General features: G+C 44.2%; 1 protein-coding gene across 7 annotated transcripts in view; it reads left to right on the forward strand.

Annotated features, from left to right (window-relative positions):
- CPS1 (carbamoyl-phosphate synthase 1) overlaps positions 1-17,245 on the forward strand; it is a 128,788-nt gene that overhangs the window by 76,687 nt on the left and 34,856 nt on the right. For all 7 annotated transcript variants that reach the window (XM_027636899.1, XM_027636897.1, XM_027636894.1 and 4 more), the window contains 4 exons: positions 1,167-1,343; positions 4,949-5,067; positions 15,144-15,285; positions 17,011-17,076. In XM_027636899.1, coding sequence (XP_027492700.1) covers positions 1,167-1,343; positions 4,949-5,067; positions 15,144-15,285; positions 17,011-17,076 — 504 coding nt within the window. The remainder of the gene's footprint in view (positions 1-1,166; positions 1,344-4,948; positions 5,068-15,143; positions 15,286-17,010; positions 17,077-17,245) is intronic.

Below are 17,245 nucleotides of genomic sequence, written 5' to 3' on the forward strand. Positions count from 1 at the left end.
GTGCACAATCAGCTGTAAACACTTGCTGGCCATACACATTTGCAGCAGGAAGCATCAAGTCCTTCCAGTGCTCATATGTCACAGAACTGCCTGAACCTGTGTCCTTCTCCAGGCAGGATGCTGGGTAAAGGCAGGAGGGAGATACAGGAAGAGTCAGTGCTGTAACAGTGCAGGGTGAACTGAAGCAGGGAAGAAGCTTAAGGGATGCAGTTTGCAGCTGGCAGAGGTACTGAGCAGAAAGGTTAGTCTGCAGGACCTGTGAGCAGGAGGGGGAGTCCTTGAAGCAAAGAGTTTCTTGCCACTGTGTCTCTATTAGTTGGCACAGTCATCTCCCCAGGCCTGAACTTGAAGCCAGATCACAGCACCTACTGCACTTTTATTAACTGAACAGCATGACCTGGCCTGGCTTTTCCTGAGCTCTATTGTGCTGGGCAGTGGGCCTGGAGCTGTGAGAAAAGAGAAAACGATTGTGTTTTTTCTTTTGACATTTTTCAGCATTGTGTTTGAGAAGATTTTTGTGCTGTTAGGGTTTGACTGCAATGGGAAATAAAAATGTAGAAGTTTGAGAAAGGGTTCTGTTACCTTGCAGATTTCCAGAGAGAAAGGCTTGTTTTCTTATTAGATGTGATGTCAACACTGAAGGAGGGAAGCCCCAGTGCTGCTATGCCAAGGAGGAGTAACCCTTTAAGAGAGCCCTCACAGGGGAGAGTTACTGTTAAATGTAATTTGAAGGAAGAGGAGCAGATTTCTCCTGAACCTTAAAATTCCCACAGTAAGTTTCTATCTCTAACAGGTTGTTAAACAGAAATATCATTCTGTATTACTATACCCATGCTGCTAGATAATGACTCTCTCTACCGAAGTGCTTCAAAGCAATTTACAGAGGAGAGCAGTGGCTTCCTGTATTTTACAGACAGGGAGACAGAAGCAGAAAGGAGTCACTTCTCTGGAACTCCCCATTGATAAAGTGGGCAGAGTCAGACCTAGAAGTGGGACTCCCAAGGCTCGATCAGCTGCATCTATCTTAAAGCCATCAGGACTGTCTTATGGAGGAGTCCACAGTCTGTCATCTTTCCATACCTGTGCCTTCATGGTTTCAACTTGCACTCCTCTGTTACTGAGGGCACAGCTCAGTGTAGCTAATGTGGAAGTGCTCTCCTTTGCAGGTCATGGCTATTGGACGCACTTTTGAAGAGAGCTTTCAAAAGGCCCTGAGGATGTGCCACCCCTCAGTAGATGGCTTCACTTCACGTCTGCCTATGAATAAAGCCTGGCCAGCCATCGTAGATCTCCAGAAGGAGCTTTCTGAGCCAACCAGCACTCGAATATATGCAATAGCCAAGGTAACAAAAGATAAAAAGGCCTTGACCTTTGTCTCTTGAATTATAGCTACCAGGTTGGGTCAACTGAGGTCACAGTTTACTTCACCCCCTTGCTTCCCTCTGCCAAGCACACTGGCATCCTATCCCTGTATAGGATCCTTGATGATGCTTCCTTCATCTTCCATGTTCAGGTAATGTGTTTGCCTTTTGGTGGCACAGTCTTAGCCAATGCTCATTGCATTCAGGTGCATTCCTGTCTCCTGATACCTCAGTTTGTAGCTGAGCACTGATGGAGACCTGGATCACTTTGCTTTCCTATAATATTATATTTGTTGGGTAAACATTGGCTAATGTTCGGCCCCCTGATTTATACCAGTGTAAGTGCCAGTCAAAACTGGCCAGTTTTGCAGATTTCAAAGGATTAAATGAAGATCTTTTTGAGAACTGAAACAAAGGATGATAAAGAATAGCAAACTGCAGTCTGGGAGAGCACTGTCTATTTGCAATAATCACATTTCTATAGGCTTGAAACTAAAAAACTACACAACTGTATATTTAATTTCACAGACAATAAATCCTCTGTTCTTTGAAAGAGGCTTAACTTCCCATAGCATTCTTTTAATCCCTCTCCTGTCACACAGGTCAAATCACTTCAGCCCTCAAGGTGTCTGGGTAATGGGGAGTGCTATTGTAAGGGGACCTAGGGTGTGAAATTATTTCTTCCTTTATCTCCTCAGTGTTTGCCTGTATATATCAGATGGTAAATGTGGGGTTAGTCACATTAGAAGGTAGGTGTGATTTCACATTAGGTTTTGCTGCAGCTAACTTGTCCATCTGTCCATACCCTCTATGGAGAGGAGGGCACAGCTGTCTTTTATAGCTCCTACTTACCTTTTGGTTTGTGTTTTTTAAGATTGCAGCAAACTTTCCTGGCAAATTACTCTTTTTTCTGCCTCTGACTTTGTGTGGTGGAATCTGTAAGCCCTTTGTGCTCATGTGTAGATACATCTCCTTACATTTCCACATGAGGGTGACCAGCTGAGGCTGTGCTGTGTTTGCTGGGTTGTCACGTAGCTGTTCCTCTTATAAATGGCCTGAACAAAAAGCACAAGATGTTCTATAAATGTGTGGCTTGTCCAGCAATTGACTCCTGCTTTTCAAGCTGGGGAAGTGTGTATCTTCATCTTTCAGCAGCTGTGTTTGGTCTTTATTATAGCTTTTTCTCGTGACTGAGAGAAAAATCTTGCTGCTTGTCTCTCTGAGTGGCTTAGAGAGCTTTTATGAAACGTTAATCTTAGCTACATGTCAACACAGGAGATGTGGGGAGAGGAAGGTGAGTTTGGGTCCTACTGAACACTAGGTGTTCCCAGCTGCTGACATTTTCACTGGGAGCTGTTGTCAAAAGCAAGATCAAAGTCTTAATCCCTCCCTATAAAAGAGCTGCCTCTGCCCAATACAGTGCACTAATTCATCCCCATTAATAACTGAGGCAACCTATATGAGCAAGAGATGCTTCTGGCAGCTGGGGCTGCTTGCTTGAAAATTCCTTTCCTGCTTGCTGACTTTTAAAAGCCAACACTTATTTTCCATTAGCCATCAGCTTTGTTTGGAAAAGGATGTAGCTTTGTTGTATGTTATATGTCTTCTCCTCCCTCCCAAACCCCACTAGTTGGCTCTCCAAGGCTTTTTACTTATTCTCTCTCCTTTGTCTGTTGGATGATGAGAACAGTTAGTGTTCAGGTGCAAGGGAAGGGAGTTCAGCTGCCATTCAGAGCTGTTGCTGTTGTGGTGGGGTTCCCCATGGTCATGTAAAAGAAGGCACCGTGAGAGAGGCTGACATAGATGAGACTTGCTCCTTGGCCAGAGTAGCCAAAGACTGCAGGGATGGAACAGGCTGCTGAGCAGGGATGCTCAGGTTGTGTCAGGTCTCTCCTGCTCCTCTTAAAATTGTATAGAGTTAGTCTCATGCTTCTGTGGTATGTTTAAGCTGTACTCCTGCATGTAGGTTTGAATACAGTAATGCCATCAGAGTACTGTCCAGGCCTCTGATCAAATCCTACACGGATTTTCTGCCTGGAAACCTGATCTGCCCCTGTAGTGTGCTGATTGGGATCAAGAAATGTCTGCAAACTCATTCTTCTCTTCCAGTCTCCAGATTCATGCCACAGGGGTGAAGGTTTTCTCTGCCCCTCCTCTGATTAACAAGTGGAAGGAATTTTTTTTTTTTAGTTACCTTCAGAGATCATAGGACTTTTAAATAAAGTGCCCTAAGCAGACTATGTGGTCATGCTTCCTGTGTGTATGTGTGGCTCAGGGACCACTGACTGAGTTTGGAGGTCCTCAAGATGTGCAAGTCTGCATGTGTTTTGTGAAAACAGATAGACGGAAAAAAGACCTGCTCACATCACACTGATGTGGCAGTGTGACCTCACCCTCCAAGCACGAGGGAATCAGGAGGGGAGGGGCCCTGTACCAGTTGCCTCATACTAGTATTGTACCTAGAAATGAGTGAGAGGCCTAGCTTTGTAATTGCCAGTGCTCTGGGTCTGCTGAGAGGGCCTCAGGCTTCTCATTACAGGCATTGGAAAGAGCGGTGGCTGTTGGGTGCCAGCTGCGAGCAAAATATGCATTAGAGGTTTTCAGCACTGCTTTTGACTGTGTGGTGACAGGGCAACATTGTGCCCAAGCTTGGTAACTCGGAGCAATAATGCTGGGGTGTAGTGGGCCAAGCTCACGCCCAGATAAACGCTGGAGTTTTCTTCAGTGGCAATTGCTCCTGTGCCAGCACTTTTCAACAGTGATGCTGCCCTGCAGGAAAACAATTAAGTGTGGTAACAGTTAATGAGCCTGGTTACTTCAGCTCAGCAAAGATATTGTACTAGCATTATCATTATGATTGATTGTAGTTGTTTTATCAGGAAAATTATAACTGTACACCACTGGTGAGACCCAAGAAATTGCATTGATAGAAGATATATTATACTGAGGGGCTCTCCAGCATATTCCTTTATGGTGTTTTGTTTGATTTGGGTTTTTTTAGTAAATATTATGGTGTTTTGTGATTCATTGTCTCATGAATAATACCTCTGTGGGGTTCCTTTTTACCCCATGGCTGCAAATGATTGGTTTAAAAAAACCCCATCAATAACCCCAGGAAGATATTTGGACATTCCTGTTTAACATTTCCAGCTAGGAGGAGGTTGATGGTGAGCCTGAGATTTAGGCAACTTGAATGGTAAAAGGTGCAGATGAGAAGTCGGTGGTGCAGTCTGAATGTACCTCCCTGTAGTTAACTAAGGCATGTACTCAGTGACCACCCAGCCTTATTGCCACTGGTTTGTCTCATGCTGGCTCTGTAAAAAACAAATTACCTCTCTCTCACTTAAACAGAAGCCAGCCTTTGGTACCAAAGTGGGTGGTGCCTCCCTGCACTGCTTGAGTGACACAGTTTCTGTTGCTGCAGGAGACGGGGTTGTGAGGGAGATGAACCTTTGATTTGTACAGCTTAATCTACAGAACCTTTTGTTCTTTATGCTATATAGTTGCTGCTACCTATTTGTAGGCTAAATCTGTATTTATGCAGCATGTATTAAAGGGGCTGTTTGGTGTTGTCCTGTTTTTGGCAGGCCTTGGATAACAAAGTCCCTGTGGATGTCATTCACAAACTCACGGCCATTGACAAGTGGTTCCTGTATAAGATGCACAGCATTGTGAACATGGAGAAGATCTTGAAGGAAGCGAACAGGTAAAAAAAGCCAACAGCCTTGTCCTAGGACACAACAGTCCTTCTGGGAATCCTTCTACTGGAAAACCTATGGTAAGCACAGATGCAGTCAATGCTGGGAAGTTTATTCCAGTGCTTGGAGTAAGCAGTGGTGTCTTAAAACCCACTTTACTGCCTCACACAGTCAGCAGAAATTTCTGAACACACTCTTTTTGGTAAAATAAATCTGTTGTGTACTTGGGCATCTTGACTGTTCTCAGGATTATGGAAGTTACAGTTTATTTTGGAAAACGGTCATTGTATCTCTGAGGCTAAGGCTGGGAATGTGAATGGCCTGCAAGGAGTAACAGTGTGCTGCACTCATGCGCCTAGGACAGAGTTAGCCTTCAAACTCAGGACTTGTCCTGACTTATTGCACCTGGGGGCCACATACCCTGCATTTTATTTCCAGTCTGGCCTATTGATTTTTAAGCTTTTCTGCCTTGCTGTGATCATATAGTATGCAACACTTTTGTACCACACTTTCAAACATCTATAGTTCCCGACATATTTAAATATAAATCTTCTTTCTTCAAGAAAAATGACCATATAAAAGCAAACAGGAAAGATAGCAGTAAATTAAAGTATTTCAGTTCAGCCTCTTGCTGACTTGAGCTTTCCGTTCACGGTTTACAAGGCTGGAAGAGCCTCCTTGCTGAGTTATTGGCTGTGTGTTGGTGGCTTCTCTGCCTCTGGTACCCGTTGTACTCACACGTGTCACCACATGGTGGCACTGGGAGCGCACCAGAGCAAGTGCGTTAGTTCACCTGCTGTCGTCTGCATTTTGACCAGCTGCACGGTTTTAATTGAGCAGCCCTTGCTCTCCCTTGCCCTCTGGAACAAGCTGGATCTGGAGCTAAACAAAAATAAATGTGGAGGGAGATGTTGAAGATAAGGAGTAGCTTGATTATTTGCAGAAATCTTTTATTTGACTGCGCAAGTTTTTGCCCTCTAACATCTGTGTTGCGCTGCATTTGTCTGTAGCCCCTTAAATATATATGTGCAGCTCCTGAGGAAGCAAAACAACATGTCGAGAATCAGTTTGAGTTCCTCACTATTGGAGTGGCGTGCTCTGGGATGAGGCACTTGGGACCCCAGAAGCTGGCCCCATGCTCAGCTGGTATAAATCCAGCATCACTCTATAGAAGCTAGTCTTACCAAACTGTCTTGTGTCCCTGAGGTCGCTTGCCCTTTCTCTGCAGTGGGTGGCAGGAGATTATGCTGCCAGCGCTATGATCAGTACCTGGTACCACCTCCCATAGTTTTTCCTCCTTCTGGTGACCTAGGCAGCAGGCTGTACGGGCAGGCTGCTGAAGAGAGCCCTTAGGCAGTATCCAACCTTGCATTAGTATCAGACATAACCAGTGTTGTGTTCCTTGGAGGTGGATTCATGCAATTCAACTGAGATTGCCAGTGGTGTCATAAAATCATTGAATGGTTTGGGTTTGAAGGGACCTTAAAGATGAAAGAATTCCAAGTCCCCTTCCATGGGCAGAGACACCACCTACAAGACCAGGTTGCTCAGAGCTCCACCTAACCTGGCCTTGAACACCTTCAGGGGTGGAGAGGCCACAACCTGTCTAGACAACCTGTTCCAGTGCCTCACCAACCTCACACTAAGAATATTTTCCTAATATCTCATCTAAATGTACTGTTTGTCAATTTGAAGCCATTTCCCCTTGTCCCATCACTACGTGCCCTTGTAAATAGTCCCTCTCCATCTTTCTTCTAGGCTCCCTTCAGGTACTGGAAGGTCACTGCAAACCTTCTGTTTCTCCAGGCTGAACATATAAATTATCTCTCATTCACTCACCAGGCAGATTTTCCCTCCACTGTCATTACTCACACCTTTCCAAGGAAACTGTCTTACCTCCCAGCCTGCACTGGAGGAGCGAATGGACTGTCTGGCTGCATTACATTGAAGGCACATTGGCAAAAAAGCAAAGAGCCAGGGAAAAAAACACTTGTGACCTTAACTAAGAGACTAGTCCAGTGAGCTACATCAGGAAACATATCTCTGCAATAGCCAAGGGAAAAGCTAACTGAGTGATGCAGATGAGACTTGGCACACACGCGCTCTTCCTGCAGCCAGCTGTTTCCAGTTCCCGGAATGCCTGGCATGAGTTTTATCTGTGCTACAGGATAAATTCCAGTTGAAAAGAATGAACTGTGACACCATCATTGCTTTGAATCTTTCTGTTGTTGAAATACAGTTACCAGAACCAGAAATAGTTGTCCTGTTCCTGGGCACTGTTGCTGGTTACAAGCTGTTCGGTTGAATCCGTCCCTTCCTTTTTGTCTCTGGATGAGGCTGGGGGTACTTTGCAGTGAGGTTTTGGATGCAGTTGTAGTAATGTTTCTGCCATGTCTTGATTTGGGCCCTGCAGAGCAGTTGTAGAGATTGGTAATAAGGAGATGGTCTCTGCCAAGGGGAAATTTAGAGCTAGAACAAGTGGGTATGACAGACAGATGGGGAAGGGGAATCAGAAGCAGGTGGAGGCCTTTGTGAACAGTTCAGCGAGCAGCTTTCACGCGCCACATGCTGCCTTGCATCCTCACCATGTGCAGCGATTCAGAGGGGAGCAAAAGGCCTCACTGATGTATGCAAGGAATCTGTTTAGATGTGAGAAAGGTTGTTTGGGATAATGTAATGTGTGTGTGGGACTTTCTAATCTATAAATGCACGTTCTCTATAGTGTAGAGGCAAGGCCAGCCATTTGCAGAGACAGTAGGGACTGGGGAGGACACTCTGCCCCATTTACTTTTGGTGCTGGTGAGACTATAGCTTTGACACGCTGTGGCAATGTTTCCATATGACTCTGCCTCTGGGCCCTCTAGGGTGGAGGAGTTGTTTCAGGTCATGTGATGGGGCTGCAAGAAGGCAAATGGCCTGAGCTGGAATGGGGAAAGAAAACCAGTTGGAGGGTACTTGTGAGAATATCAATATCACAAACATGTCAAAGATGTGACTCTGCTGTTTCTCCTGTGACCTACATCTGTTTTGTTTTAAGTGGAAACTTACCAGTTACTTTTATACCTAGATGTAGTCTCAACTACAACCTGCCCCACCACACACATGCACACACAAAAGTAAAACCATGTACACGTATGCACACGCAAGGAGCAAGCACCATCCTATGCAGTCAGTCCATGAATTGGTGATGATGTAGGGAGCAGGGGTAGTGCAACAGGATGTGCTGTTATCAGGAAATTCTTTCCCTAGATTTGGCCTTACCAGTCCTGTGAGCAAAAAGTGGGGGGAAGGGCCCTGCAGTGATTCCATAGCTGTTCATCACACTGACAGCTCGTGAAGGAGATGGAAATTTGGACAGACCATGTCTGAGACAGTGAGGAGTGAGATGAGACTTTAAGGCCAGAGTTTATGGACCCAGTCCAGAGTGAGTCAGATTTGAAACAGGGTCTAGTAATGTCATCATGCCCAGGAGCACACCTGAAACCCAGTAACATCTGGGACGTACTTGACTCAAGACACTGGTGGCCTGGGTGCAAGGGAAAGCCTCTCTTAGAATTTGCATCTTTTCAAATAATCTTTGATCAGTCGCAGTGAAGATTTGTTTGCATGTGGCCATGGTTATTTTCATCTGTTCCTGATTTTGTGGTCTCTGAGAACTATGACTGTATGCAAGGAGAATGTACAACAAACACCATTAAATACAGGTAAAAGGGTAGGCAGCTATAGTGAAATCATCACTTAGGCCTAAGTGACGTGAGGATAAAAGTCTGGTTGAATATCAAATTTCAATATTGATAAAAGGCTGTAAAGTAAAATTCAAGTGAGAATGAGAAAATAGGAGCAGGATAAACCCCCATTTTGAGGAGCTAAGCACAGAGATGGTGAGCTTGCCCAAAATCTCAAAGACAGTCTGGCAGTGCAGTGAATTGCACTCTGTTGCCTTAAATCTCAACTCTTCAAAATAACCTTAATAAAAACAGCAGATCATCCTTTTGGTGGATACCAAAGTAGCCAGCCTACTAACAGTGAGAAATGATGGCACCAGTCATATTTTGATAACTTTATGTTTTGGAGCTTTGTTTTCGAGGAGACTATGTCCTTGCTCTGTGGGTGTTGAGTGAAAACGCCTCCTGGCCTGTGGCTTGCTTGAGAGGGGTAGATGTAGTCCTGAGTATTGCTCTTGTTCTTAAAGAGGCACAGGTTAATAGAAGGGAAAGCATACAAAAGTGGAAAGGTGAAGACCCACTCAGCCCAGCGTTTGTAGCTGGGTGCTCTGCTCAGCAGCCCCTGGGAGAAGGCGTTTATTGCAAATTCCTTTTTGGATCTCATGTCCTTGGGTCCATGTGTGCTTTGAAAGCTGCTTGCTGGAAGCATGGCTTGGATTTCAAAACGTGACTGTGGTGGAGTAGCCACAGAAACACAGGTGCTGGCACCAGCAGGTGAGCTGGGAAGCAATGCAGGGAGAGAAGCTCAGGCAGGCCATCAATAGGCTGTGCTCTTCCAGAGAGGTTGCTGCATCCTTGCTCTTCTCAGCATTGTTTCTGCTGACCTGTGAGCTTTTGGGACAAGTCAGAGCTGTCAGGCAGGTCTTGTGTGGGCATCAAGCAGAGCAGGTCCAGTGATGCCAAATGAGGCTATGCTGATTTATGCTGTTTGAGGAGCTGTCACTGACATATTTGTAGTGCTTGTTTCTAGCTAACTGGAAAGATTACTTTTGTCTTCTTTGTGAACTGTGGGGCAGGAAAGACTAGAAACATCTTAGGAATGCAGTACATGAGAAGAATATTCTACAAGCAGCTATTCAGCACTGTTGGTTGTGCTTTGTGTGGATCTGACTTAAGATACTTTCTATTTGTCTTATAGAGCCATCAGTAATAATTTCACAGTAATATTTTCTTTCAAAGCATCTGTGCGTTTGTGAAAACACAATATGCATATTTTCCTTGATACAGAGGATATACAAGCATTGCCAAAAAAAGCTATTGGGGAATCTTTGTAACCAGTATGTACAATACCAGAAGCAGGCAAGTCTGTACTGTGGCATCCCAGCAAAGACCTAAAAGCTCTCTTTTACTAGGAGTAGAAAATAGGCTTTGAGTAAGCATCCCAGTGAGCTGTTGCTTCAGTGCATCACTTAATCCTCTGAGTGAGTCATTCAGGTCTTAGGGCACAGTGTGAGGTTCACATTACTTAAATCAAGATGTCCAGAATGAGATTTATTAGCTGGGGAACTGGAATGTTAAAGGTGTAGATGCTGGAGTGGCAGTTGTTCAGTGAGTGAGATTTGTTGGTTTACTGCTCCTGCTTCCCTGAAAGCTCCTTTGACAGCTTTTTATCAGTCATCTCATGACTTTCTCAGGAGGGTAAAACCGGTAACAATCTATCTCCCAGAGAAGAGAAGCGGGGAGAGAATTTTTACCCTGATTTCATTATTTTAGTTGTAGCATGTTCAAAATCTTGTAAAATATCAGGAGTAATCGAGGAAGACACTAGGAGCCTTGAAACAGAGCAGGACAATGAGGAAAGGAAAAACAATATGTCTTTGTACGCAATCCAGCCTGAAATCAAGCAGGCTTTTGAAACCCTCCAGGCCTATGACTACTGAGAAGCAAAGAGCTCTCTAAGGATTGGGCATAAGGCATTTTGCTTCCAGTACTTCTTTGTTTGCCAAAGTGAAACTGAGCTTAAATTTTAGTCTGGGTTTAAATCCCTCCAGAGTACAGAGGAGCTGAGTTCAAGAGAGGTGGGCTGAGCTGGATCTTGCTCATCTTTGCAGCTCCTCTGTGCATATCCAAGCTACACGTGTAGCTGTCGAGATGAAGCAGAGGTGACCTGCAAGGTGAGCCTGTGGGCTTACAGGGCAATTGTTAACTGACACAGTAGCTGTGTCCCAAATGCTCCCAGCTCGGGCTTTGGTCTTTGTTCACAAAATATTCCTGGTCCTTTTGATCAAGACCCATTCACATCAGCCTAAGTAATATGTGGATGGGCATAAACTTGGCAACATACAGAAAACGAAGCAGAGCCTGATTTGGGAGACAAGAAAAAGTGTTTCTTCCCCTATCAAGCAGGGACTTTCTGCTGGCATGTTTATTTAGTATTACTCCTAAACTGGTGGATCAGATGAAAGCTGGTCAAGTGGAAGAGAGGGCTGTGCTGAAGAGAGCAGGCTCTCCTGATAATTGCAATGCTGCCAGTGTTCCTACAGTCAGTTAATAGATTTCCCCAGGTCCTCTGTGCCAGGTGAAAATTTCCTAATTAAGGGGAATTTATTCCATTTCCTTTTATTGTTTATTGTTGAAGAAGTGAGTGGATGGAGTTCCAAAGATGACAGGGTGGAATTTTAAACTAAAAGCAACAGCAAATCAACACTGGAAGCTTAAAATGGAGTCACAAGCAAGGTTGGGGAAAAGTTTGTATTGTTTATAAACTGCAAAATGTGCAAGGGACTTCAGCTTTCTGAGGGAGTGAACAGCCACAATGATTATGACAGTGTGCTAAAATCTAATCATATGGTTTTGAGGCTCTGAAACTCCTGACTTTCATTTTGAAAGGCAAATATTAGGAAAAAGAAGCATTATAGAAATCTAAAATCATGGCCACTTAATCTTCCCTTGTTTCAGAATTGATTGTAAACCAGTGAGGGAGTTTAATCTTTGGAAGACTTTTTGCTCTGTGTTGGAAAAGTAAGTGTTGCTCCAAGGGAGGTGGGAAGCAGTGATGTAGGACTGGTTCATATATTTGGGAATAGCCAGAAATGAGAATTGTTGTCTTCTCTTTTTGGCTCTGGATTTCTGGTGAGCTTGAAGGGTTATATGCACGCAAACATTCAAAGAGATCAGCCTGATTTTGCCTCTTGCTGGCTTTAGTGTCTCCAGCACGTCTAAAGGTCTGTCCTTGAGCAAAGGCAGTGGGAATGCTGGGTCTTAAAAATGGACACCCCTGGACCTCTGCTTGCTATCTGCAAGATGAGCATCACACTACCATGCTGTTTACATGTTTCTTTATATGATTTCCATGAAAGTTGAGATATAAATGCTAAAAATTACCTTTATTAGTAAATAGAAATTATTCTTTTATAAACATGTATGTCCAATACATGCAGAGAGGCAGCGTGATTTCCATACCAGTGCTAAGGATTTGCAGTTCTCTGATCCAGCTCCCTTTAAACATGATGGAGAGATTCTGCTGGCTCCTATCATGCGTTGGGAGTAGCAGAGGGGAAAAAATGCATGGAAATAAATGTTCCGTTTCCCTGTTAGAGACTCGGCTTTTCTCTTGCATGCTGGTTGTCCTGTACAAAAACAGTTACCATTCTGCATGGATTAGTAAGTGGCCTAACCTGATTTAAGATGTTAGCCCAAGGCAAGTGAATCATGTCGTGAAATAATCACTGCTTTTATTCACCACCCTGCTGGGGTGGGGGGTGACATTGAATGATATTGTTATAATGAGATAGAAAAAATGCAGTGGAAACAAGCTGCAAATGAAGGCTATTTTCTGTGTCTGTCAGTACTCAAATGGCAGCCAGCTATGTGTGTTCCTGAGGCAAAAGAGAGGGAGGGCAAGGGAGTAAACACCACTGAAATAGGCTCATTTTCTTGGGGTCATCAGGTCTGCTCACTTGTACTTTAGGAATGCTGAGTCTAGGAGAGAAATCTAGTGTGGCTGTGTCCTTCATAGCTGGTGATGGCTAGCATCAGTTTTGCCAGAGAATTGGTGGATTCTGCTTTGTTTGCTCCTGTAAAACACCCATCCATGCCTTCAGTTCTGGTGCTCATGGTTTATGTAAAAAGTCCTGCCTCTGAGCTGAGATCAGAAAGCAGAAAGGGCTGAGGAGGAGCAGAGGAGTTTGTGGTGGTAGCGTTAGTGCATGGGAACCACAGTCTTTAATGTACTGTAGTGCCACAAAGTGGGTCTTACTTTGGGATATCCAAAACCTGGGAAGCTCAACCTGCTGGATTAGGAAGGACTGTTTCGTAGAATCATAGAACGACTTAAGTTGGAAGGTACCTTAAAGATCATCTAGTTCCAACACCCTGCTGTGGGCAGGGACACCTTCCACTAGACCAGGATGCTCATAGCCCTGTCCAACCCAGCCTTGAACACTTCCCCTCTACAACTTTCCTTCTGACTCTAACAAAGAGGAGGATTTGCTGGAGCAAGAAGGGTGATATGGTGAAGGGTTCTGGAGAAGATCTGGGGTGTAGGTGGTACTCCTGCCTGCAGTTCTCTGAGGGCAGAGCAAGCTGGTTGTGGTGCCAGGCTGGGACACAGTATGGAAGATGGGAGTTATAGTAAGCATTTTGGGAGACAATGTGGAGGGTAGAAGTTACAGTGATTGTTTCCTTCCTGCAAATGCTCACTATTATTTTCTGCTGTGCTATTGCTGACAGGTGGAGTGCTCTGTTCTCATATTACAGGGCTAGGAGAGGTGGCACTGGGGAATTCCTAGAGAAAACCCCACCTACCCAGGGATTTGAGCCCCAAAGTTTCTGGTCTCCAGTTCTACTCTCAGAACAAGCTGTTTTGGCACTTGTGTGATTCTCACCTGTTTAGCATTAGCCTGACTTCACCCAGGGCAGCAGAGCTTCTCTGTGCCTAAGCCAGAGTGGAAAATACAATCCAATGACTCTCTTTCATGCTTCAGCTTCCTGACACATTCCATTAAAGCTGTCTTACCCCTCTTATCCCACTGAAATAAAATAATACTATTTAAAAATACTGTCAAGCAAAGAACATAATTCAAAGCTCTGATTTAGGAAAATTGCTTGTTTGTTAGTCATTTCCTTTTTCCTGATTCAGAGTTTGCTTGTTCATAAAATATTGATTTATTGGGCAGGCAAGGATGCTCTTGGCAATGAAGATGAAAAGCAGACCGTGCTGATAAAAATACATAAGCTTTTTTATGTTTTTGTAAAAGCTAAGCTTAGAAAAGGTGACTTAGAAACGGAGGCAGGCAGAAACTATAAGGGTTTTTGGTGGAGTCAAAACAAAGTGGAACAAAGAGTAGGAGAGAAAAGAGTGGAGAGAATAAAGAGGGAATGGAGAAGATGAAAAAATCAAGAGCAAAATGGATGGGGATCTGTTGATCTGCAGAGGTGGCAGGGGAAAGCAATGTGTTTGAAATTAACGACAGAAAGTAGGACTCCTGAAAAGCAAAACCAGGAGGACAAGGTATGGAAGTATTGAGAGCCCCTGGTTACAAATATGAAATCATAAAAGGTGTCCCTGCTTTACCCAGTTTATCCCCCCTCTCTGTTTTCCTAATGCAAGAAGCAGTACAAACGATAGGGAAAAAGATATATCAAGACTGTCAGAAGGAAAAATTCACCATGTGTGTGAGCCTCTGAAGGTCACTTCTACTATGGATCTCTGAAGTCAGAGGCTTTTTCCAAAGACTGGCCATTTCTGAAGTAAGGCAGAGCATCCTCAACAACAGAAAGAAAGATTTGTTTGGAACAAATTGTAGTGTTTTGAGACCAGCTGTCTCCCAGCTTAGCAGGGTTGGGTCACAGTTATGCCTCTGAATGGCATGTCCCAGAGCTTCAGGATTTTTATGCCTTTGGGCATAAATGGGCAGCTGAGAGGCAGGACATACATTATGATTGATCCAGCCAGTCTGGTGAGACCTATATTTTAAAATTTAGACTGGGAGGAAGAATGTAAGAAAGATATTAAGTTAAAGTTTGGGCATGGAGTTGTAGGGATACTGAATCCAAGAAAGGAATCACTGCAGGTCCTCTGTGGAGGCTGACATGGTAAATGACCATATGAGTGTTGTACATACAGTGAACTTGTACTAGCCTCCTGTACAGTGCTGCCTGGGGGATGATGGACATCATTGTGAATCACTCATTCCTGCCTCAAAAATGCAGGAAAAGAAAGACTTTACCTCATAGGTATTTGTGGTGGGCGCCCAGTGCAAAAAAGGTCTTTTATGTATGAGTCTTCTTCCTTTTCTTGCTTTCATGTGCATGATCCTATAGCAACTCCATGCAGTATAGAGGACACAAGCACTAATGTATCTTGTATGTATGCCTGTAAAGCCTCATGCAAAGGTGTTTTTCTTATTTAATCTCAGTGAAACAGTTCCAGAAGAGACACTGAGAAGAGCCAAACAGATGGGGTTCTCCGACAAACAGACTGGGAAATGCCTGAGATTGACTGAAGCCCAGTGCCGTCAGCTGAGGCTGAGGAAGAACATAGTGCCCTGGGTGAAACAGGTACGTGTGTGGTCCTGCTGGGGGCTTCCAGGAGTGCAAGGGGCGGGAGACCTCCGTGTCTTTAGAAACCCCTGGCTCTGTTAACGTCCACAGGAGTTTTGATGTTGACATGAGAGGAGAACATGTTTCACCCCTGTAGCTGTTCCTTCTGCACTGCAGGCATCAATGTAAGACCATGAACATTCTGAAAGAGATGCTCAGAATATTCTTGTTTGTATTTTGCGTGTCTGAGGGGGAAACACAGCTATGGGGGTTCAGGAAAAGGCTGAGAATGTTGGCCCACCATGGTGTGACCATGAAAAGCATAATATGGCTTCTCTTTTGGTAGTAACTTTTTATAGGCTGTAATTGAAGTCTGCTACTGTTATGGGTTCATTTGCTATTCATTGTGATAGCATGAGCCTAATGAGCTCATCTGATAATCGTGACAGCGTCACTAGGTGTTCTCCTGCTGCATTTAAGCTATGTTGGTATTAAACTGCCACCAGCTGTTTTTCTGTCCTTAAAGGGAAAAAAAACCCCAACCCAAACTACTGAATGTTTCTGAAAGAGCTTGTCTGTATGCTCAGGCCCAATTCCAGGTGCCAAATCTCCTTCTGTTCCCCAGCTGCTGTTTTTCTTCTATGGCTCACCTGGCCATGGAAATGTGCCTGGTCTTGCATTGCATTTTTTCAGCTGCATATGGCACTGCAGTGCTGGATTGATTTGTGTGCCAAGGTACCCTTAATAAGGTCATTCCACTTGTGCCTGCATATGTGCCTTCAAAGCATATGTTTCTTCTTGTTCCATGAAGTATGTCACACTATTAGCAACGGTAATGAGCAGCAGACACTTAACACGGTGCTAATGACATAAGGTCACATTTTCCATTATTCACAAGAATTTGGACAGCCACTGAGGATTCCTGAAACTACTTGAAGGCTGGACAGGTTTTTAAATGGTATAGTGTGTAAAAATTCATGTCAGGACTGCTTTAATATTGTTCCCTGTTCAGTATTCTGTGTAGAAATGTTTCAGTTGTTCATTCAGGGAACATCAGCAGTTGCTGGTGTCCTAGATGGACTAGTCATGATGTACAACATGCGATGAGTAGGTGACACAAATAGTTTGTGAACAGCCTAGTAGGAAAATTGTTCTAGGTTCCCAAAATTACATATAAGGGGTGGTTGAAAATCACTCTTGCTTTGTGTACCATTTAATTATCAAAGCACAAGTTATACTGTAACAGAAATATGTAGTAATTGTGCTGCTACTCAGCACGATCTCAAAGTGATATTGTGTGCATGTTTGTGTTCAGTGTGGGAGTAAGATGGAATCAAGAGCAGGATGTGAAGGTTCCAGGTGGCCCTACTAAAGGGGGCAAGAGACCTGAAGAAATGGAGATCTGTGTAACTAATGCTGCCAGACAAAGTAGAGAACAAAGGCCTTGGCGAGTAGGGCAGGTTCCTGGGCTGTGTAGATGTTTCACCAAAGAGGTGCAGAGCTAAAACTACAACTTAGAAAGAGATGGTAGAGTGTCGTGTTGACTGAACTGTAGGGTCTGGGGGCAAGGTCAGGCATATGCTGCACAGAACAGTTCAGATCACCTTCTTATGAGAGGAAAACAATAGGACAGAAATAGCAGTAGAAAATGAAAGAGAGAAAAGAAAAAAAACCAAAACACTCGCACATAGGAAAGATCTTGCACTGGCCGAGTCACAATCCCTTGCCTTCTTCCCCATACAGATTGACACACTGGCAGCAGAATACCCAGCAGTGACTAATTACCTCTACATCACGTACAACGGGCAGGTAGGCACCTTCAGAAACAAGCCTCATTGCTGTCTGGTTTGATCTCTTTCCTCTATGCCACATTATTTCTGGAGATCTTGCAAATGTCTCTGTAGCAATTATTTTGGATGGTGTTATATATAGTCCCCTTACAGAAGGCCTGGAACTTTCTCTTGCGTTAATGCCCCTG

This window comes from Corapipo altera, unplaced genomic scaffold (genome assembly GCF_003945725.1).
Source record: "Corapipo altera isolate COAL_440 unplaced genomic scaffold, ASM394572v1 45, whole genome shotgun sequence".
Classification (NCBI taxonomy): Eukaryota; Metazoa; Chordata; class Aves; order Passeriformes; family Pipridae; genus Corapipo; species Corapipo altera.